The sequence below is a fragment of the Argiope bruennichi genome, chromosome 8 (genome assembly GCF_947563725.1).
Source record: "Argiope bruennichi chromosome 8, qqArgBrue1.1, whole genome shotgun sequence".
NCBI classification, from domain to species: Eukaryota; Metazoa; Arthropoda; class Arachnida; order Araneae; family Araneidae; genus Argiope; species Argiope bruennichi.
This window is the reverse complement of record NC_079158.1, coordinates 9,010,857-9,035,249: the sequence shown is the minus strand read 5'-3', so window position 1 is coordinate 9,035,249 and position 24,393 is coordinate 9,010,857. Positions and strand designations below refer to the sequence as shown.

The 24,393-nt window shown below is 35.9% G+C and overlaps 1 protein-coding gene across 1 annotated transcript in view; it reads right to left on the bottom strand.

Annotated features, from left to right (window-relative positions):
- The window catches only part of LOC129980936 (uncharacterized), a 153,333-nt gene that overhangs the window by 101,761 nt on the left and 27,179 nt on the right, over positions 1-24,393 (bottom strand). Inside the window, exons 2-11 of the mRNA XM_056091443.1 lie at positions 16,506-16,647; positions 15,054-15,191; positions 14,798-14,918; positions 13,792-13,946; positions 7,091-7,204; positions 5,865-5,999; positions 4,813-4,878; positions 3,271-3,351; positions 2,396-2,559; positions 501-580 (exon numbers count right to left, since the gene is read on the bottom strand). Coding sequence (XP_055947418.1) covers positions 501-580; positions 2,396-2,559; positions 3,271-3,351; positions 4,813-4,878; positions 5,865-5,999; positions 7,091-7,204; positions 13,792-13,946; positions 14,798-14,918; positions 15,054-15,191; positions 16,506-16,647 — 1,196 coding nt within the window. The remainder of the gene's footprint in view (positions 1-500; positions 581-2,395; positions 2,560-3,270; positions 3,352-4,812; positions 4,879-5,864; positions 6,000-7,090; positions 7,205-13,791; positions 13,947-14,797; positions 14,919-15,053; positions 15,192-16,505; positions 16,648-24,393) is intronic.

The following is a 24,393-nucleotide window of genomic DNA, read 5'->3' as shown; positions in this document are numbered from 1 at the left end:
AGTGGCTCCATTAATAGTAAATGTGAGGGAAAAAAGTGACAAAATTCCGAAGTATTTATAATGATATAAATAACGGATTAAAAAATGGAACATAACGAAAACGAACAATTTTATAAAATCTTATTGATACATTAAAAATAAAGCATCAAAAATCTAGAGATAGGGACAGTATCACAAAAGCGTGAGGCAACTATGTTAGGAAATGAAGCCACTCGTAAAAATGAAAAGCTCTAAACAAGCAGAAAAAAATTTAAAACATGTGATTTAAATCAAAACGTATTTAAAGCATTTAACGGTATTATGTTTTGATTTCGAAAAAAATAATAACGTCTTGGTCAAGTATTAGTAGCGCGCTTTTTAAATGAACGTTATTTAGGCAGAACTGTTAATTGGTATAACAATCTCGCGTAAAATACTCCAATGAAGTTCAGCTTTCGTGAATAACTGAATTAATATTTCTGTTCGTGTCACGGTATAAGAGTAAGCAGAAGTCTACTCACTTTCTTCATCATCATGGATCCACACAATTCCCGATCTTCCTTCACCGGTCCTGTAGCTGAGGGGCACACTCCACACGTACCTGGGGACAGAAGACATTTAAGCACGCATAGCAAAGAATTATCTCGAAGAATGTTCACACTGGGTTTACGGACATTTCTTGTATGCCTATCTCTACGAACACGTGTCAGTTTGACGAATGAACGAATACATATATCTAATACTGACTATGTTTTTCAAAATTTTATTTCCTCTTCTAGAAATATTTAGATAATAAAGGGCATTTTGTCAAAATAGTATAAAATTGAGTTTCACAATAATATTACTAATTCAAAAAAGAGTACTTTATTTTTCAATAATCGAACTAATAGCAACCGCAACTTTCAAAATGTTTTCACACTGTGACGCAATTTACATTCTGCATTCCGTTCTTTCTACTGTTGCTTGTTTCATTTGAGATGACGGGATTCAAGTACAGCCGGCAATAATAAATATGCATTAATATTTATTATTCTTGTCATTTTTGGATGGGTAAAACTAATTTACTAAACATTTTATTCACATTACGATCGCGTCAAATGGACGCACATCCGTAGAAATAGATATAACACATAGATAATTTTAATATTTCAAAACTTTTGAAGAAAATAGACTTCAATATATATTTACCTCTTTCAACGAATAAAAATCAGTACAAGAGATAAAATAAAAATGCTAACGGTTTTTGTAATTTTCCTAAAAAAATTCGAGATGTGTCAAAATGATGCGTCCCGTAAACCTAGTGTTAAAGGAGCATCAAATCGATTTTGTTTTATTTCCCACTTTTTTTTTAACCTCTACACATATTTGACCTTGAGAATTAATCTCCACGTCTTACACTTCTCAGATCCTAAAAAGCTATTTTCGTAAGAATGACTCAAAACACAACACGCTAAACGGATAAAATTTGTTATACAATTACTGTAAATTTCTGTGAAATTTTGGATTAACTAAAAAACGTAACTAACAATAACGCAAATCACTCGACTGGAAGGCAGTCTGTTTCTCTCCCCGTGTGAACAGAAGAATTACGAAACGTAACGAACTAGATGGAGAAAATTTATCGCAGAATCGTCGATGTAAGTCAAATTTTAAACCCTAACTTCTGAGAAATTGATAATGTATTCGTGTGTGAGTGAACATATTAAGTTACAAAAAAAAACTTAGTATGAGATTTTAGTTGAAGAAGGAGGTAAAAAAGAAAGAAAAGAGAGAGAGAGAAAGATACAAGCTGCATATTCGGTTTGCTTTCACTAAGTTAAGAAGCTAAAAATAAACGCCAGTGAGGAGAAGAACACGCAAGCTGCTGAAAAATGAAATTAATACACTAGATGGATAAAAATTATATTAAAAAATATCAGAATTAAATGTTCACTTACATATTTGAAATGTGGAAAGATATTTTTAAAACACCTTTACGTATTTTTGTGTACTATCCTTTACTTTCGATATCGAAATAGATAGATGAAAGCAATCCTGATTTTAGATTATTGTCGCATTCGACAAAATAAAATGTCTACCTTTGGAAACACCCGGAAGAGATCTGATCTTGCAGATGACACAACAAATACCTTTATGACAGCAAAAGGATAAAGCAGAGCTGCTAATCGCTTAAATGTAAAGCAAATGCATTTTGTTACTGTCGATTTTATGTGCAAAATTTTGCCAACAGATGTCAGCCGATTGCATAGGATTTGAGCTCGATTCTAATTTGTCTAGAAGAAGAAAAATGAAATTACTTCTACTATAAAGTTAGTAAACAAGCTCATTATAATCCAAAATTAAAGATTTTTTTATAATTTGGAATCTTTAATAAACGACGAAGATAAAAAAAAAAAAAATAACTTGAATATCTTACGGCACCGAAGCCTGGGGTGTCTGCATGTCTTGGTTTTTCAAGAATCTGCTTTGTCGCGCAACAAAGAACGTTGACTCATTTTCGGATCGCCTGGACACAGTGACGTAAGGGAAGCCCATCTGCTCTGTCCATGTTCTCATGATGTCCGAGATGGACCGGTTGCCCTGGATAGAAAATCTCTTCTTATTAAACAATGAAGTGTAATCGAAAATCAACCACACGTTTGTGGAACTCAAAATCAGCACCCGATGACAATACAAAATATTTCCAGATCTTAGTTAACCATTAAATAGTAAGTTTCAGTTAAATTTTTATTCAATAAAAGTGAAACCATCTGGTAAAAAAATTAAAGGAAAAATGGATTTAAAAATGTTTATTTAAATTGATCTTTTAGGTATTCAATAAATTTCCTAAATTATTAAAATAAATTATGAAAAATATTTAAGACTTAAAAATAGAAAATAACAGAAATCCCAAACACATTTTTATTCGTATGATCAGAAGAAAAGACGTTTTATTTCTCAAAATATAGCTGTCCGAACATAATCGCAAATCAGAAAAATTGTAAAGAAATTAAGCCACAATGAATAACATAAAAAAGAAAATTCTTGATTCTTCTAAAAATAAGTAGTTTCCAGTTAAAGCTTAAAATATATTTTAAGTGTAACTGAATTTTCTGAGGGTATTTCTAGCAGTTCTTCACTTTTTTATGATTCTGTTTTGATCTCTTAAATCTCAGACGGAATAATCTTTTGCACTTTGATTCATTAATAAAAGCAAGTTCATTACTTAAAAAAACTTAATTAACGACTTCTAAGCAGTAATGGCACACAATTAAAATATTTTTGTCTTTTGAACAAAGGAAAAATACTCACCTGTAGTCCACAAGTGACTTCGAGTTCTTCCCACAGATCCCCTGTTTTAGCGTTTCGATACTGATGCTTCTTCAGAAAATTCTGCAAAATCACGATGTATTGAATTAAAAAAAACGTCGTTCCAAAGTATGCAATTGTCAGTTCAAACGCTAGCCATGTTGCCAATTTCTAAATCGTAATCACATTCTTCCAGTTAGATAAATGCTTTAAATGAAGCAAAGAATCACATTTAATGCTATTTGCATCAAAAAATACAGAATGCTTAGAAAATTATGAATAAAAGTGTTAGTTTGTATATAAGTCACGTTTAGAAAGAATCTCTTGATGCCCTGAAACATGCAATTGAAAAAGTTCCATTGTTTCATGACTGAATAATAGCTTCTTAAAGCAAATGTGGATAGCATAAAAATTCATTTCAGAGTGAAATTATTAAGTTTAGAAAAAATAAAATCGTTGGAAGGAATTAAAAATGCAATCAAATCTTTTTTCATGGATTTAAATATTCACTAGAAAAGTGTAAAACAGCTATTCAGTTCACGCAAAAATCTAATAGTTTCTTTCTTAATTATTAGGTTTAGGCAATAATTCATTTTAATTATTACCTATGAATTATAAATTATGGGTAATATTAGGTTTATTATGAATTAAAGATAATAATTCATAAAAGGTTTAGGTAATAATTCATTTTAATCACAGACCTTATGAATAAAAATGTTGAAAAGAACTAAATCATTTCATTGCAAAATGAAATTTTATTTAAACTACGATTATAAAGCGTAGAAATACGAATATGTCATTAAGTGGATTGCAGCTTTCTCTCCAATGACGAGTTAACCTGTCTAGTGACATCAGACGCCAGATTTCATCCATCTAGTTAGCAATAAAATTTTCTTCGTTAATCCAGACATGTTTTTGAGTTATCTGGTTTATAGATGACAGAAATAGTTTTTCGACAAAAAAAAAAAAAAAAAAAAAAAAAAAAAAAAAAACTATAGAAATTCATCATTAATCCAAATGTTGAATTTTTTGATGATTCTGCTCTTTTTTCTTCTCGTAAGAGAAAGTAAGAAATCTGGTTCAATTTTAATGACTCAAAAGAGCAACTGTTCAGAAACCAAACATCAGAACTTTACTACTTTTATTGCACACAAATAAGTGCAAAAGTAATTATGATTTTTTAAATTAATTTTTGAGGTATATATGGATTTAAGCTCTGAAAGTTCTTTAAAATCCAGGCTGTATTGGTAAATTTTTGAGTTTTGAAACAAGAGAGTTTCAAGTAAAAAAAAATAAAATATTCCAACATAAATATATTACCTATGTAGGCGGCGGACACGTTACACTTGACACAGATCTTCTGTTGTTGCGCCCTCCTGTTACTCTCGTCGTCTGGGCACGGTTCATAATGATGAACCCTTGTATTGACAACAAAATGTAACAGGCAAATAAATTATTCCCTTCTAATGAATTGTGTCAATTAAGGATCCCCGTTTTATTAGACAAATCTTGAAATATTGTTTGATGGAAAAGATTTTCACTTACCGAGATTCCGGTCTTGAAATTGTCCTCCCCAACAAAAAATTCCAACATTCGTAGAACTGAAGCTCCCTGACAAAAAAAAAAAAGCAGTTATATCCAGTTTTATAACCAGGCAATAAAAAATTATCATTTTAGGAAAAAAACCTAAAATAAGAGTATTTTTCTTGTTGATCTAAAGGATACCAAAAAATAGTTTCTTGAAATATATATATATTGCAGTTAACATTAAAAAAATATTTTGTATGTGCAAGTGAAATTCAATTGAATCATACAAGAAATTTACAGCAAATTCAAATTCAAACAAATGGTAACTATTAATATTATATAACTCTTTTTTAATAATTTGAACCCAAACAATTTTATCAATATATGGGATCATGTTCATTCGAAAAATGGTGTTTGTACAAACTCGAGTCCTCTTTTAAGAACAAAAAACATCATCTGAAAAATGATGTCGGGATCGGAAAATTGAACAATATCAAACAAAAAGTTAAATTTAGAACGTTTTCTCAGTAATGCAGAGTTTTTTTTTTAAAAAAAATTCCTTTCCACTTTTTTCTTAAAAATATTACTGAATGTGAAAAGAGCAGCTAAGGCAAAAATTTTCACAATTTCAAAATATTTTTTTCGCTCCATCCGGTTATTTTCCACGCTGCAAGGAAAAGCTTGATGACATTAATTCTTCAGCCTTGAAGGTTTTCGAAACTACAGGCACTAGCACAGATCTCCAATATTTTATGGACAGCCGACATTTCTTAAAATTCTAAATATTCTACAATACGCGGGAATGCCAGACATTTTACAGGCAAAAAGTGGATGTATCTTTTTGACCACTCCCAAACGTTCGCAGTATGAGCTATGTTTCACAGAGCGTTAGTTGAAAAGGTCGTGTAAAACGCTGTCATTATCATCCATGAAAGGTCTTAAAAGTGAGAATAGAGAGAATGTTCTTTGAATGTCACTGCACCTCCCAGAACGAACTTGGGACAATGGATCTCAGAAGGAACCATGTAGCCTACATGAATTTATTTGCATGATTGTTCACTGCTACGTACCTTTCCGTAGGAGATGTCATCGAAGATCTCCGTGATCTCGTCCGGATGCAGGACGGGCTGCACAATCGGGTGAGAGCTGAGAGTCGAGTCCAGATTCATCACAGGTTGCAGTTCCTCCGTCACGAACTGAGAGAGCTGCTGATCAAAATAACCGTTTTATTTTACCGCACGTTTCGCTAAAAAAGTGTGTTACACTGAGTGAGTCAAATATCATCAGATAGTATTTAAGAGTAAGGTCGGATGTTTTCCGTCGCGTCATTTTTATTTACTTCTCAAAAAATTCCATCCTGAGATCTCCACATTACAGACTTCTCTCAATCTGAAATATTTATTTTTGGATATCTAACTATGTCTAAGTCTATCTGACTATGAATATGTAATACAAACTGTAAAAAGTTAAGCGAATGTAATTTGGTATCTACATCGAAAATTTAAATTTCCAAGAAAATTTGGACGGGATTTATCAGCGGGAATTCTTGATTGCCTATCCTTTATTGGGAAAGGGAAATGGTAACACTAAATCACACCAAATTAAATGTTTTGCAAGTAATGTCAGAATTAGAAAACGTAAATTTATATCCAATTTCAAGCAAATTCTGTCAAAGAGTTAGTTGACTACCTATTGAGCGCTGGAGAATGATATAATTCAAAAATGCATGTAATGAATATCAAAATTATAGAATTGCATCGAATTTTAAACCTAGTAATTATAGAAGTATATAAAGTACCTTAACTCGATTTTTCTTTACAAAGCACGAATCTATCCATATTGTGTGAGAAATTTAAGTAGAGAGATGACATAATTGCAATTAGCATTGAAAGGCACCGCTGTCTGCTATAAGATAATAGCGGAAAGAACAGGACATAAAATATTAGAAGAAAGCGTGGAAAGACGGATATCGTTAAGAACATTATTATGAGAAACTTTCCAAAAAGAATACTTGATATGTGCTCTTATATAGCCGCGATTTGATCGGAGCAATTCACACGCGATACTGGATTAGACATTGTCGTTTGTATTTCAAATAGGATTCCAGACTTGTACCAGAGCATGTTCATTACACAAAACACAACATGCGTTTTCGTCTCTGAAACATGCCCAAGCCAGAAAAAAATCCGAGTTCTTTTGACTCATGAATTACAAAATGCATGAAATGGAAGCTAAAAAAAAGCTCCGTTTCGCAAGAATTTTGCTTCCATGAGTGTGAATAAAAAGATGGACGCACCGTATCCCACTGCGGATGCTGCTCGTCCACTCCCTTGTACTCGACGTAGCTAGCAAATCCTTCGTTCAGCCAGAGATCGTCCCACCACGACATGGTCACCAGGTTGCCAAACCACTGCAAAGAAATAAACGCAGAATTTATCGTCTTCCATTCATTTAAAACATGCAACAAGGTTTTAGAAGAAATGAATCAAGTTTCTAACTTCATCTTAAAGGTAGGTCTTTGAACTAATAAAGTTTGATGGAGACATTTCAATTAGAAATGTTAAAACTTTAAACAAATTGCATTGAATTTTCTTGCAATCTAAAATCGGATTTTTATAACTAAATGTATATTTTTTAAATGTTGCCAAACTATCTAATTAAAATACATTAAAAGATATAGAAATCAATTTTGACATGAAATAACTGACTAGGTTGGTTGGTTGGTAGTTAATGTTTTATGGCGCAAGAACCATACTTGATTATACTGCGCCAAGCAAATTGTGAAATAATAGACCAAACTATATAAAAAAAAACACATGATAAAATATAAAAGCAAAAGTTATCAACATACAAATTCCAAAAAAAAAAGTTCTAGTACGTACAACGTTAATAAATTTAAATGAAACAGTGGTATAAAAACGCATTACATTGAAGCAATGTAAAATTCGGGCGTTAATGAAAGTTAAAAGTATTAAATACATGTGTAAAAGCTAATGTATTTTAAAAATTTAAAGATGTTTGGGTGGAATTTTTCACCCACCAGATCTTGTAAAGTTAATGACGATGATTTAAAAAAGTTTAAACGGGAGGAATTAAAAGATGGGCACTCGATTAAAATATGATTAATGGTAAAATCCACATGACATGCAGGGCACTTTGGTGCCGCCTCGCCAAAAATGAGATGTTTATGCGTGTAGCGAGTATGCCCAATGCGGAGGCGAGTCAACTTGACATCAACCTCGCGTATAGGGTGATTAGGCCAGTGTCCAATAATTGGTTTCACAGAATGAAGTTTATTCTGGATCTGCAGATCCCATGTGTTTTGCCAAGTAAAATAGATGTGTTTATTAAAGGCCTTCCTAACATCACTGTAGGGAAGACCTTGGTTCAAGGGCGACACTGCTGATTTTGCAGCTGAATCCGCCAGTTCGTTGCCATAGATTCCTACATGACTCGGGACCCAACAAAAAAGGATATCAAAATTTTCATTTTGCAAGGTGTGCAAAGTGAACAGAATTCGTATAGCAATTGGATGTATTTGATAATTGTGATAGTGGGTGAGTGCCTCCAACGCACTCCTGCTATCAGTGTAAATAATGAATTTACGCTGTGTGGAAAGCGAAATTTTCCTGAGAGCACAGAAAATGGCTACCAATTCAGCAGTAAAAACTGAGCAACTGTTGTGAAGGCGGTGGCTCAGTATATCAGATGGAAATATTATTCCACAACCAACATGACCATCTGATTTCGAACCATCCGTGAAAACAGGCAGAAAAGATGAATATCGATAGCGATGTTGTAAGAAGAGCTGTTTCAAGATTATATGAGAAGTGGAGGATTTATCAAATCCTCTGAAAGGATTAAGAAAGGTAAATTGCGGAATATTACAAGGCGGAAATCTAAAAGGGTCAACTGATTTAATATGAATATCGCTCAAGTTCGAGTCATGCAGGAGCATTTTGACTCTTTCACAGAATGGTAGAATATGTGAAGGACGGGCGTTATAGAGGCGACGCAAGCCTACTGGTAGTGATATTTCTCTTAATGGGTGATTTAGAACCGATTGTATTCTGAAATAAAACAGAGCGGACAGTTTCTTACGTCTTATATAAAGGGGTAGCTGATGGCAAATAACGTAGAGGCTTTCTATTGGTGAAGTACGGAACGCACCAGAGCAAATGCGCAAAGCAGAATGATGGACTGTATCCAGTCGCCGCAAAACAGATGTGCGGGCAGAGCCATATATCATACACCCGTAATCGATTCGGGAAAGAATAACTGCTTGATAGATACGAAGAAGGGAGGTTCGATCGGCACCCCAAGATGTTCTGGATAGTACCTTTAAAATGTTTAAGGACTTCTCACACTTCTTCCGCAGGTGTAAAATATGCGGAAGGAAAGTGAGCTTTTGATCGAAAATCACTCCCAAAAACTGTATTTCTTTCACAACAGGAATGGAAACATTTCTAATTTGAATGTTAGGATCCTGATGAATGTTTCTTTTACGGCAAAAGTGCAAACAGCGATTCTTCTCTGGCGAGATATTGTGTCCATTCTTATTACACCAAGCCACCAATTTGTCCACAGCATTTTGCATTTGTCGCTCTATTATATTCATATTACTACCTTGGCATGATATCTGCAGATCGTCAACGTAAAGTGTTCCAGTAACAGATGAAGGCAAATGATTCAAAATCTGGCTGAGATGAACAATAAAAAGTGTTACACTGAGGACACTTCCTTGGGGAACTCCCTCAGTTTGAATAAAATGATTAGAATAAAAATTGCCAACTCGAACATGAAAGGTGCGATGTCTTAAAAAGTTTTGTAAAAAAATGGGTAAATTACCCCTAAAACCTAGGTTAAAAAGTGTATTAAGTATGCCATGGCGCCATGCACGGTCATATGCTTTTTCTATATCTAGAAATATGGAGACAAGATGATTCCTTTTCACAAAGGCATTTCTTATTTGTGTTTCCAATAAGATAAGGTTGTCGAAAGTGGATCGACCTCTACGGAAACCACTCTGCATAGGGGGAATGCTTCCCCTTTTCTCCAATTCATATACGAAACGAGCATTGACCATGCGTTCAAATATTTTACAGAGGCAGTTCGTAAGGGCAATCGGTCTATAATTCAGAGGGATACATGGCTCTTTGCCTGGTTTCAATATTGGAATCACAATAGCTTCACGCCATTGTGAAGGGTATTTCTGCTCCGTCCAGATTCTATTAAATAGTAGCAACAGATTGGACAGAGATATCCTATTCAAATGGCGGAGCATATTGTAAGTAATTCCATCTGGCCCGGGACTGGTATCTTTGGTTTTAGACAATGCCATTTCCAGTTCAAATATCCTAAATTCACAGTTGTATGAAAAGTTGGTTCGGGATTTAAACCGCAAAGGCAACCGTTCCGCGCGATTCTTAACTGCCTGAAATGTCGGACTATAAGAATCTATTGCGGACACTTGTGCGAATTCTTGACAGAGAATGTTAGCCACATCTATTGGGGCAGAATGTATGTCATTTCCTGTTTTTAAAATAGGAACAGAAGTTTCATGGTATATCCCGTTAGCAGCCTTAACCTTTTTCCATAAAAGTTTACTGGAAATAGAGGATGTGATGGAGGAAATAAAATTAATCCATGATTCTCTCTGACTTCGTCGCCGAATGCGCCGCGCTAGTGCCTTGGCTCTTTTGAAAGCGATGAAGTTCTCTGTCGTTGGGTATCTTCGAAAAAGGTTCCAAAGTCTTTTCTGGTTTTTTAAACTGTCGCGAAAGGCATCGTTCCACCACGGTCTACGAAAATTTCTTAGACGTACGGAAGTTATCGGGATACTGTTATTTGCTGCGTTCATTATGACTTCAACAACGAGCTGTATTGCTTCCGAAATGTCTGGAGTATTGCCCATAGTCTCAGTAATGTCTCCTAATTGTGAAAAAGCATTCCAGTCTGCCCTCTGGAATAAGAAACGCTTAGGACGAAGAGTGGTATCGTCGCTTTCAGTACGGGAGACGATAATAGGAAAATGGTCGCTATTATGTATATCGGTATCGACAGTAAAAGTCAACAACGGCAGGAGTTCGGGAGAACACATGGCCAGGTCTAGACTGTGGAAAGTACGTGTAGGTTCGTGAAAGTATGTTTGCTCGTCGTTATTGAGCAAACAGATGCAGTTATCAGAAATGAACTGTGCAATCTGCCTCCCACGAGAGTTCGTATCATCCGAACCCCACAAAGTACTATGTCCGTTGAAGTCGCCGAGTACAATATAGGGCTTTGGAAGCTGATCCAATAACTTGTCAAGGTCTTGCTGATGTATGGTATCATGAGGCGGCAAATAGATGCTGCAGACTGTGACTAAAGTTTGTATGTGAACTTGCACAGCCACAGCCTGCAGAGAAGTATGCAAATTGAGAGGTGTACTGGGATAGAGATTTGAAGTAAAGACACAGACACCACCAGAACTGTGTGATCCTGTGTCTGCATCTCTCCGAACACAGTTGTACCCACGTAATTTGATGGGAATATTTGGTGTCAAGAATGTTTCTTGAACACCAAAACAGATGGGATGAAATTTATTAAAAATTGATTTAATTTCATGAAGTTTGGAACGAATGCCACGACAATTCCATGAGACGAAGGTACCCATTAAGAGAGAACTTTAGAGGAGGAAAGAGATTGAGCATTTGTTGTGGTTGCAGGATCTTCGCAACTCATATCAAGTGAGTCTTCATCCTCAGATGGATGGAGCTTGAAATCGGGGTTGTTAGATGTGTCACCAAAGATGGACGTTAAGTCCTTATAGACTACACCCTGATTCACCAACCCCAAGGCGACTGAATTTCGTGAAGCAGATTTTCGAAGTTTCACAGATAGATCCTTTTGTGAAATACCACGTTTAGCCAATTTTAATGTCATTGAGTTCTTCGTTTTTTTCTTCCGGACTTTTTTAGTTGAAATATCTATTTGAGGCGATTCTTAAACACTTTTTATTGAGTGATCAGAATCAGAATTCGATGTTTTTCCGGGAAGTTTCATACTTGTTTCTTTCTTACAATTGACACAAGAACAGTTAGTGCAAAAGGATTTTTGTACAATGGCAGCATAGCTGATACCGGGAGTAGGGGTCTGATTCTGAATCTTACGCCTAGCTTCTGGATAAGTTAAATTTTCTTTTATTTTTAAAGTTGTGACCTGTTTTTCTAAGTGCCAGCGCGGGCAAGATCGCGCATAAGAAGGATGATCGCCACCACAGTTCACGCACTTTTCTTGTGCGCTACACTGCTGGCTGTCATGCCCTTTTTCGGCACAACGGGCACATGTGAGTGTCCCGCGGCAATTAACTTTAGAATGGCCAAAGCGCTGGCACTGGAAGCATCTCAATGGATTTGGTATGTACGGGCGAACTGGTAATTTGATATAGCCTGCATATATAGATTCGGGTAAATTAGGACTGTGGAAAGTAAGTATGTAATGCTTCGTTGGAAGTAGTTGACCATTCCGCCAAATTTTTATCTGGCGAACATGCGTCACGCCTTGTGGCTTCATTTCAGAGGATATTTCTTCTATAGAGACATTAAATAATTCTCCGCAGGTAATAACACCTTTGGAGAAATTTAAAGATGTGTGCGGATTCACAGAAACGGGAATATGCGCGAGAGCTTTTAGTTTCATAATTTGTTGTGCTTGCTTTTTGGTACTGATTTCCACTAATAAATCACCAGATCGCATTTTCCGAATCGATGAGACATCACCGACGGTAGCTGCTATTGCCTTTTGTACAAGGAACGGTGAAACAGATGAAAAGGTTTCTTCTTTATCTGATGTACGTTTGATAATAAAAAACTTGTCAAAATATTGTGTATTGTTTTGAGGATAGTAAACTTTACGCCCACTGAAGGGACCACGTTTGGAGGAGCCCATACGATATCAGAAAAGATTCGGGTCCGACGGCACCGCCCACCACGGAGCCCAACAAGGGAAGGCAGAAACCGGCTCTGGCCATTCCCAGCCTCGGCGCTTACCTTGGTGCTAGCCGGAACCTATACCCCCGGGGACAGTGACCACCCTTAACGCCAAGCCCAATCAGTAACCCCTTCGCTTGATCCCTAGCAGACTAGCCACTCAGGTGACTAACTACCAGCCGATTCATGCACAGGGGACCACAGTGCACCACCCGTCTTTCAAATGGGTCGCCACGCACGGCCAACACGTGGGACATTGGCTGTCCATGAGAAGCAAGAAGCAAACAGAGCGCCGACAGCTTCTCATGGAGAGCTCCCTCGCTTGCCGTCGAGGGAAGGAAATACATAGCAGACAGCAGAAGGCGGAGAGGAGAGCGAACTGAAAGGGAGTAAAGATCCCTGGGAACCTCGGGATTGGGACACCCGTACTCACCTACAGTAGGTGAGCCCCTGAGGGGGAAATAACTGACTAAGTAAGACACTAAATAAGCATAAATCAAGAAATTTTATGTAATATTCTCCTTTGTTGGACGTTAAATACCAGAGGAATACTTGTGCAAACCCAGGAAAAATATTTATGCTTAATCGGAGTGGCTATAGTGAAGGTGACAAAGCAATTAAAAAATATTACTGTCCCAAAAAAATAGGACAATCGAACAAAACATCTAAACATTAACATGAGAAGTTATTCTTTAGGAAAGAAAACAGTACACCCTATTTTTCTATGATTTTCCTTTACTTGGACAAGAGTTTAATAAAAAAAAAATTGTAACCATCAAAGAGCATTTTTCTTTTTATGAATTTCTCTACGTTTAGACTTTTTAAAAATCGAAAATCACATTTACAAGAAGTTGTCTGTCTATTAGTCTGTATGCTCAGAAAAGCCCCAAGCTTGATTAGATGAAAAGATGGAAGCGCACATCAAAGGTGTCGAATTTTGGTCCAAAGCAGAGTTCAAATACTTTTTCGTAATATTACGAAGCATAAAAGGGCTAAAAAAAAGAAGAATCTGGGGAAGAAGACTCACCATGTGTGTCATCTCGTGTGAGATAACGGAGGAGATCCTCTGCAAGTTCTGCGGGCTTGCGTTGTGCGGGTCGTAGAGCAGGTTGGTCTCTCTGAAGGTGATGACGCCCCAGTGCTCCATGGCGCCGGAGGAGAAGTCCGGGATGCCCACCATGTCTGTGGGAGAATGAAACATCGACAGAATGAAACATTCAGTTTTTCCAGAAAATGCACCATTGCGATCGCAGTCACCCAGTACAAATGGGGACTGCTTGACAATTAACAGAAAATGGAAGGAAATTTTTTTTTCATGTATTAAAATGAACGTTTTTTTAATATATATATATATATATATATATATATATATATATATATATTAAAAATTCAATGTCCTAGCTGTCAGAGAAGATAAGGTACACAAAGAAGTTCGCTCTGAAACGCCAGCCAGATGAACTTGGAGGAATTGTCTGCCAACTTTATAACATATTTCAGAGCTAATAATTTAAATTCGACATGTAGGATGAAATTGCCGCAGTTTGCATCTCCTGAGATGGCGGGACTACTAACTGCATCAAAGAATCACCATCGCCGCCAAACAAAGTATTTCCGTAATAGTCCAAATCCTGATTTATAGAATTTGAGTTCACTAATAGCAAACTAGGCGTCGATTTGTATTTTTCTCAAAATACAAATTTTGACAAAGGTTTCCATGCATTCAATCATTACTAAAATTAGATATATGTGTTTTAGTTATTTAAAATCAAATAAATTCCATTCTGCTTTCGTTGCTTCTCAGCAACCTGCTTCAATCTTTGAGTCAACTGTCTACTTTCCTATATCTTTTTTTCTAGTACTGGAGAGAAGGAAGAAAGTTCGATTTATTTGTCAAGCCGTCGGTATTGGTGGAGGGGAAGGCACAAAGGATCTTGTTTCGGGATACATTATTTTATTCCTTTTGTGTTCATGGAAACGGTTGAGATAAGAAAATTGTGTGATGGATCATAAATTATCCAAGAGAAAGCACTCACCTTGCTTGGGTAGAGGGTAGCCGATGTTGAAATACCTCTCGAAGTACTCAAGGACCCTTGATCCGAAGTGAAGAGCGTATGTGGTCAGGTTCACCTGGTCGGGGGTCGTGTACACACGGAACTGGAAAATACAATCAGAGATCATGCAATAATGTCTTTAAACTGTGGGATCATGAAAAGGGGTTTGTTTTCTGTAAGGGGTCGCTATAAAGTGGCAAATTTTTGAGTCCCTGGTTTATCCAGGAATGGCACTCACCGGTTTTCCCGAGGATGTTGTAGTTCCTTGAAACTGAAAATCGCTGACGATGAAACAAACGAGGTAAGTTACCATAGGGACAGATTTCTGGAACTTGGTAACCATTAAACGTGGATCAGATGCGTACCTGTCCGTTAACTACAAGAAAAGAATATTTCATCATGATATGTTTCCTTTAAAAAGAAATGGACAAAAAAAAAAAAATTGAACATCATTTTAGAATAATGATTCCATTCAGCAGGGTTTTCCAAAATAATAATAATAATCACAGATGACAAGGGAAATACTAAATAATTTGATTTAATGTAGTTCAGAGTGATTGTATTAACCAAATTCAGGTAAAAGCACTTAGCCTTATTTTGGTTTGTTTCCATTTGTGATTTTTAAAATTATCTCATGAATAATTTTACTTTTCTTATATTACTAATTTCATATTGCGTATTCAGATCGTCCGTATCTCTTAGTCAAAATTAATAAATGATTCTATGGTGAGTTATGTTTGGTTTCTGAACATCATAAGGAAATAGAGTAACATTTTTTTGTAACCGGAAATGTCATAATAAGGGCACTTTTGAAGATATATACTTGAAGTTTTATTTAAAGTTAAAGAGATAAAAGAAAAAGTATGCGCAGGCTTGGGACTGCACTTCCTTTGATGTACGTTTGTAGATAAATTATCTACGTTGCAAATTATCTTGTTGTATTGTGGATAAAAAATTATCGTGTATTGTAGATAATTTTTTGACTCTATTTTGTAGCTTACTGATATGAACAATATTAATACTACTAATAATTTCTGAATCAATTATTTTTTGTCAATGGGAATTCGCAAATCTGGAGGTTAGAGGCTTCCGGTATTGCGAATATTTCTCGATTTCTTGGTAGATATAGTAATGATATGGGGTAGAGTGACCTTCACCTGGGATGCATTTCAAACGGGGTGGGGGTGGGGGGGTAGAACCATGGCCATTAAGACTCAGCCTACGTTTCCACTTCAATGCTGTAACGACTACTGTCATTCAGATCATTCGATAAGCTTTATTAAATGTCGTGTAGCTCCATTGCGGTTGTGGTGTGCGAGAATTTCAACAAAGATTCCAGTAGAATTTTTACATAGGAAATTATATTTTAATTATCCACAAAAAGATTCTCAAAATCAGATTAAAAAATAGCAAATACAATTATCAAACTAGTCGAATGAAAAAAAAAATTTCAATGTCTTAATAATCCATTAGTAAATGAATAGACATGAATTAATTAATATTCCCTTAACCTTTCTTTGGAAAAATATGGTCAAATGCATAACTCTTCCTGATTATCCAAAAACATTTCTGGAATGGTATATGCATACTTAGTGTTTTTCAATATAGTGATAACACCATAGCATAATTGCAGACTGCTAGTACAATTCAAGTAAATATGGCACCACTTTTGAGGAACAAGCAATCCTACCTCCACCGGCATATTGGAAAGGGCCACGTGCCCCTCGTTATGCACTAGTGCGACGGAGAAGGTGGCCTTGAAGGAAGGCTCATCGAAGCAGGGGAAGGCGCGCCGGGCATAAGTTGGCTGGAACTTGGAAGTGGCCAGATACCTACGGAGAAACAGGAAAATGTCATTTTGCGGAACTTTCCAAGTATAAGTTTAACTTCTTTCAACCTAGCACAAAAAATATAGATATTTAATATTTGAAAGAGTTCATTGTGCTACTTTTGTCAAGAACATAGAAAAAACGCGAAAAAACACAACGAACCAGCAGAAGTGTTTTCTCCTTAGTTTTCACGTATGCTTATCCAATATGATGTGTTTTGTACTTATTGTAGCACGCAGAAGTGCACTTCTCCCCACCATCCAACTTGACTCAAAACATCACAAATCACATCATTAAATTTCATACCCTAATATTTTTGTGTTACCATGTTTTAGTGCATAAGCATAAATAGATAAATCAATGAACACAAAACTTCAAATAACATCGACATAAACGTCACATTTTAAATTTCCCTTATCTAACCCTCTTGCATTTTTAAATTATCATGTTCAAATACATAGAAACAGATGATGCGCTGGTAGATGTCAGCAATACTTTTGTCTATAGCGTTTGCAACCTTTACTTAGAGCTGCACGAAGTTTTCCGCTCTTTGTTTTGAGTTTCGCTAACGTTCGTTTTATATAATAGTGTAAATATTTTAATTATATATATATATATATATATATATATATATATATATATATATATATATTGGTTGAAGCAGAATGCAAGTTTGAAGACATAGACGAGATGTTGTATTTTTGTTTTATTCTCTCTTTAATACCCATCTCGGGAAAGCATTTTGTTTATAAGCAGACGCAGTGCGGCACAAAAGCAGAAATAAGAAAGGGGACGAAACAAATGATTACTAGTCTTATATAACATGGGATTTCCGGCCACGCGCCAATTCAATACATGTGTTGACCTTGAGAAGGGCAACGGAAGTATCACTTTCATTTGATACGTAGTACTGATGGAGCATTAGTTTTACAGAGAAATTAATTAAACCGAAAGTGGAATTGGATCACGAAATAAGAGAATATTTTTAGAATGAAATTACTATGGGCTAAATTAAGATAAAAATTAATTGGAAATTAGAATTAAAATATCATTACGTGTGTGTGTGTGTGTGTGTGCGTGCGTGCGTGCTTGCGGAGTTTAGCATTTTTTTTATTTTAATTATAGCAATAGATTTTGTTTGTAAATTAATTGTATTAAAAATAGCGTTCAACTAAATTTTTCCGAAACATCAAAAATACATCAAAAATGCTCTTCAATGACTAAAGAACGCATGCCTATTTGTGTGCATCCTGGATCATACTAAACCTGTTACACATATATAACGTAGTGCTTTTTTATTCAAGTTCAAGAGATTTTACTCATTTTCACACTTCACTTCAATGCTCACTTAATCGCACTTTCAAGAGCTCCAGCTGTGCAGTGTTGAGGGAACACCCCCAAAATCAAAATTATAAGCACAATCTTCACGAAATTTAACCTGCATACTCCTATAGGCATAAATAGGTTATCTACAATTTTTTTTGTGTGTGCAAGTTTAAAATTTAAAGGGTAGCTCTCCGCAAGGGGTTAAGAAACGTAAAAATATACAAACAGACTCATCTCAGAGGCATAGTAAGGGACTTATTGATGCCCCGGGCACGGTGAGAGTAAATATTTTTTGTTCTTAAAATGAGAGGGAGAGCATATTTTATTTTTTTACTCGCATTCTAAGAAAGTATCCAAATAATTCTAAATTTTAGAAAATTATGCAGAAAATCCAATTTATTCTCAAATTTAGTCACTCAAAAAAAATGAATTCAGTGGTGAGTCCTACCGTCTTCAGAAAACAGTTTAAGAAAGATTGAAAAGGTTTTCTTCAGAAATAACCAAAATAAGGAAACAAATACCTTCTATGGAAACTGACAAAGAAGGTGATGCCTCTTTTGATAACTGTTATCTTTTGACAACGTAGTTCAAAGGAACATATTCTAAATAACCATTCTTTTTTCTTACAGCTGATTTCACTGCCTTAAAACTGACAGCTAAGAGGAATCACCTTATCAAAACGGGACTCGCTCGACTCCTGAAGTAAAAGAGAGTAAAAAGACCATAAAACTTAACAGGGGCAGTTGCATCTGTGAACTTTAGATCTCGTTTGTTCGGCACAGGGGCATTATCTAATGCTTATAGAAAGGGAAATGCATCAACACCAAGAAACTCCAAAATCTCCGCCCACCAAAATCAAGAAGCTTTCTCAATGGTCAACCCTCCTTTAGGCCAATATCCTAAAGAAGACGATTAAAGGTTGGTTTGGGTATAAAAATTGGTTCCCTTCTTCCCTCTTCTCACTACTATGCTATTACTCGAATATAATTGACAATTTTCCTTAGACACTTCAGAGAAAAAAATTCAGTTCGGAGCAACTTCGTCAGTGTTAGAATTCTTTGTTATCTTGAGAGAAGTCGCCGGTTCGCCGGTTAATTCAGAAGTTTTGATATTCTATAGCACAGAATGATTTCAAATCCAACTGGGTGAATTTTTGTAGTTCCCGTGGTTTGCAGAAAAAAACCAAAGGAAAAAAAGTAGCTTATTTTTAGTCAGCACAGCATCGTAATAAAAAATACTATTCATTTGGCATCTAATAAAAAGATTTCATAGAGAAAGAAGTAAGAAAAAATTATTGTTTATCTAGCTTTTCATCGATTTTGTTGCATTTTGCTATTTTGACGAGCTTGCTGTTTCCAATAGAGCTATTCTATATGAAATACATAATAATAATAATAAGTGAGTGGTTGCTGAAAACCTTGTAAATGCGGACATGTAAAAATCGCAAGAAAACTTTAAAATTGAAAAATATTTCCTGTTCGGAAAAAAAATAGAAAGAATGGGAGAAATAAAAAATTTCTGTTAAATTTTAAAACGGTTAATTTCTTTTTTCCCCCCTGAATTATTCATTAAAGCTGAAGGACTTGTATATCCTTATAGAATTTTTTTTTTAATGATATTCAAATGCCAAAAATAGGGCAAGGAAACTGATAAATTTGTTCTACTATAAAATGCCCGACAAAAAAAATGTTGTCAAATGCTTCAAAAGACTTTTTTGAAGAGGTTTGTATTGTTACTGGAATGAGTTTCATATTTGTATAATTAGCTATTATACAAATATGTATTTCACCTACCATAATACGGGCGCCGTTTACCGTTGCTACGTCTCTGATTCATGTCAATAATTATCATTTTTAGTTTGATTCAAAACTTGATGTGGATTTACGATTCTGATGATAAAGCTTTATACCAAATTACATCCAAACAAATTGCTCCCTTTTGCAGTTACTGTGACTGTGCATACAAAATGGTAAATAGACAGACTTTTCGAAGACGGGTCCAGTTCAAAATCGGAAAGGAATCAACAAATCTGGTGTAAATGTTTCATACCAAAATTCTTTTTTTTTAACTTGCCATCTTCACAGTCATGATTTCCAAAAATTATCTTTCTTTTGGAGGGAGGGAGGGGGGAGAGGAATAGCTCAGAATAGCGGAGATTCATCAACATCTGATTTTTTTATTTTTTTTTATTATTTCTTTTATGTCCTCACAAGTAAGCAAGAATTCAAAATTGCAACAACTATTTAAGGAAGACCTGGTCACAGCTTCAAAGCAAACGTTTTGATGAACACGATGATTTTGCAAACACTTTAATTTTAATTCAAAAGAAATTGCTTTAAATGTCTTCATAAATTGCCCTTTAATGACCCATAAGGCAAACTTTACTTTTATTGAGTCAATATTTGGAATTTTAAAAAACGTGATTGTGCGTCGTTCTCATTTCAAAATAAGTTTGCGCTCCATTATTGAGATTTCTTTCCCTCTGTCAACTAAGAGCCTATGCATTGACTCAGAGCAGTTGAGTAGTGATGCCATTCTTAGTAAGAGTCGTGAGGAGAAACATCAAGGCATGCAAATCTATGTTTAAAGTTCGACATGATGAGGTGTCGAAATGTTTATACTGTACCCCTTGATGCCACTTTCCTCTTGCTACGCAATGATGACGTCTAGGAAGGAAAAAAAATGAATTCAGACGCGCCACGCTAATTACTCTCGATGCACCATTGTATTAAAAGATTCTGTATTCAGCGTATCATAAAAAAATGCTGTATTTTATTAATTTGATCTATGTTTTAATTTAATGTACAACAGGTCTCTAAAATATTTTGACAGTTCGATTATAATTTTAAGAACTCCTCGGCCCTGAATATGTCTATAATTGCGATCATTTCTCGGCCGGAGACACTGGGCTGCACGCTCGACTAACCCTTTGCCGGAAAGGTGGAAAATTGTAGAAACAAGGCCACTGAGAGCTTTTGTTCTTCAACTGAAATGTTTTTCAAAGAAAACGATACTCGGCAGCTCATGGTTTTTACCTCATTTGGACAAGGAAATAAAACGGTCGATTGGTTGGTTTATCTTCTTTCTGTTCATGATTCCATTGCATTCGATTTGCTTCATTTTTTAAATTGGAATTTTTCTACTCTTTTTGATATGCTTTAGTTTTAAATTTTCTGCAGTTGCATGTTCTTGAAAATAATTGTAAAAACCCTTTCTTTGGCGAGGGGTTTCTTTTGTATGAGCAGTAGAGACAGTGATCACACCTTTTTAGTCCCAAAATTTTTATTCACAGGTTCATAAGGGACACAGCACAGATTACGACACAAAATTATGAAAATATTACAAGAAACAACATCACGATCTAGCAGAGCGACCTTCCTCTGCTGCCTCTCAGCCAGTTCTCTCTCTCTCCTTCTTTCTCCTCCCCCACTTCCGTTAGACCAGTGGGGTTACTCTCAGGGGTGAGAAGGGTTGCCAAAATTGGCATGTCTTACACGCCCCACCTAAGCATAAAATTAGCCCACAGTGGCTGATTTTATTACATTCATGAATAATATATAAATATACAAAAACACTATAACCTACTTACAAAATCAAAATCCAATAAATTCAAAATGATAAAAACTAATATAACATGTATACTGGTTTCATACATATGCAAATATCAAAAATACAGACATAACTCTTTTTTTTTTCTTTTTTTTTTGTACAAGTGATGAATTATTTCAGTCGTGATAGAGCGTCCGCACCTCGATGCTGTACACCAGGTCTATGTGTGATGGAATGATTCCACCTTTGTAGAGCTAGAGCCCAACGGGTTAGCTTTGGACTTTTAGGAGTGGTTTGGTTCAGATATTTAAGAGGATTGTGATCAGATATGATCTCCACCTTAGCACCATAAATCCACTTATCGAATTTATTCAGACCATATAGCACTGCCCAAGCCTCTTTCTCAATGCTTGCCCAGTTCTTTTGTGCAGCGTTGAATTTTTGGCTGGCAAAAGCTATTGGTTTGTAAGACCCGTCAGCATCTTGCTGAGTTAAACAGCATCCTACACCATGATCAGATGCATCACAGTGTATCTGGAATGGCAAGTTGGCATCAGGGGTAGCAAGACTAGTAACCTCACAGAGTAATTCTTTCAGTTTCTCAAACGAGTTTTGTTCTTCTTCCCCCCAACTTACCTTGTTTGGCTTATTCTTCTTGGTTAATTCCGTGAGTGGAGTGGATATTCCCGCAAATTTTGGTATATATGTGCGGTAAAATCCCATTAATCCTAATACGGACCTGACCTCTTTTTTAGTGGTAGGTCTAGTTAATTTCTGTATTGCTAGAATTTTGTCTTTATCTGGACCATGTCTACCTCCACCTATAATATGGCCTAAATATTTTATTTGTTTGGTGGCGAAAGTACATTTATCCAGCCGTACAGAAAATCCTAATTTATCTAATTCTGTCAGTATAAGTTTTAAATGAAACAGATGCTCTTTAAAAGATCTAGAATAAATTACTACATCATCCATGTACGCCTCCGCATACTCTGAATGAGATTTCAAGGCACGGTTCATTTCACGTTGAAAAGTACCAGATGCTCCCGCCAGACCGAAAGGCATGGTCTTCCACTGGTACACAGCATTATGCGTAGCAAACGCCGTCAACCGTTTACTTTCCTCGTCCATTTTTATTTGCCAATATCCCTTTAAAAGATCTAAGCTACTTAACCAATGGCCTGACCCTGCAGTGAATATCAGTTCTTGCAAATCTTTCATGGGAAAGACTGGAACTTTGGTGACTGCATTTAATGCTCTAAAATCAATGCACATTCTCATTGAAGAATCCTTTTTAGCAACGCAAACAATCGGATGAGCAATTTCGGATACCGAAGGTTCTATCAAGTCTAATTCTAAAAGTTCTTGAACTTGACGTTCAACTTCCTTTCTGTATGCAATAGGAACACTATAACAATGAGGCTTTTTCTGTACCGTATTGGGCAATAGTTCAATTTTATGAGTGCCAACCGCAGCTGGTTGCACGGGTTTAGTAAAGATGCGTTTAAATTTAACGATTAAATTTTTAAGAGTTTCTAACTGAGAATTGTCTACATGTTTAATTTCAAGATTATCAAGAATTTCGAAAAATTTAGATTCTTTGGTAGCGGTTGGTAAAGTTTCAACATGCCCGAATTCTTTTTCTTCCTCAAAAATGACATTTATAGAGTTAGAACTAGCTATGTAATGTTTTAACTTATTTTGATGAATGTGCTTGGTAGAACCATCCGACATTTTAACTGAAAAAGAATGGGGATTACGTTTCTCAACGATAGTTGCAGGACCTTGCCATCTGGCAAATAATTTATTAGTCGAATCAGGTATTAATACTATCACCTGATCTCCGACTTTGTACACTCGGTTAGACGATCTTAAATTGTGATAATACGCCGCATTTTCCTGTTGTACTGCTGAAACAAGCTTAGCCTGCTCTGCAGCCTTCTCTAGTTTTGATTTTAAATTTTCCAGGTATTTGGAAACGGAAGTACTATTTAATTGTACATTATTAAATTTTCCTGTCCAAGTAGATTTTAGGATAGACAAAGGACCTTGTGGTGGTCTACCATAGAGTAACTGAAATGGCGACACACCTGTAGTTGAATGAGGTATTTCTCTGTACGCCCACAGCACATAAGGAATTTGTAAATGCCATCCCCTACCTTCTTCCCTGACTACATTATGCAACATGTTTTTTAAAGTTCTATTAAACCTCTCCACCAACCCATTTGATTGTGGATATCCAGGGGTAGAGAATCTTGGACTGCTCCCTATTCGTTTTTCAAACTCTTTAGTTAGTTCTGCCGTGAAATTGGTCCCGTTATCAGACGCGATAACATTAGGAATACCTGTCCTTGAAAATATACTTAACAAAGCTTCACATGTTGCCTTAGCATTCAGACTAGTCAACGGTATGGCTTCGCCCCACCTAGTATGTTGATCAACCAGACATAATATGTATTTATGTCCTTTCGCACTAGGAGGATCAATTGGACCTATCAGGTCTACATTCACTACCTGAAATGGTAATTCAGGCCTTACGACAGGCGTAATTGGCGTTCTGTCACTAGTTTTAACAGTCTGAGTGAGTTGACACTCTTTACATGAGTCGCAAAATTTTTTGACATCCGTCCGCATACCTTCCCAGAAGAAAGAGTACTTGATTCGTTCTAGAGTCTTTTTAGAACCCATATGACAACTAAACACTGAGGTATGAGCAAGTCTGAGTACCTCACCGCGTCTACACTTTGGAATTACCAGTTGCCCAATACTCTCCCCGAGTATTTTGTCTCTGTGAAACAGATAACCGTCTACCTCATAGTAGTTACTTTTGCCTTCTTTAGCATGCTTCCAAGCCGTTGCTAATTCGACACACTG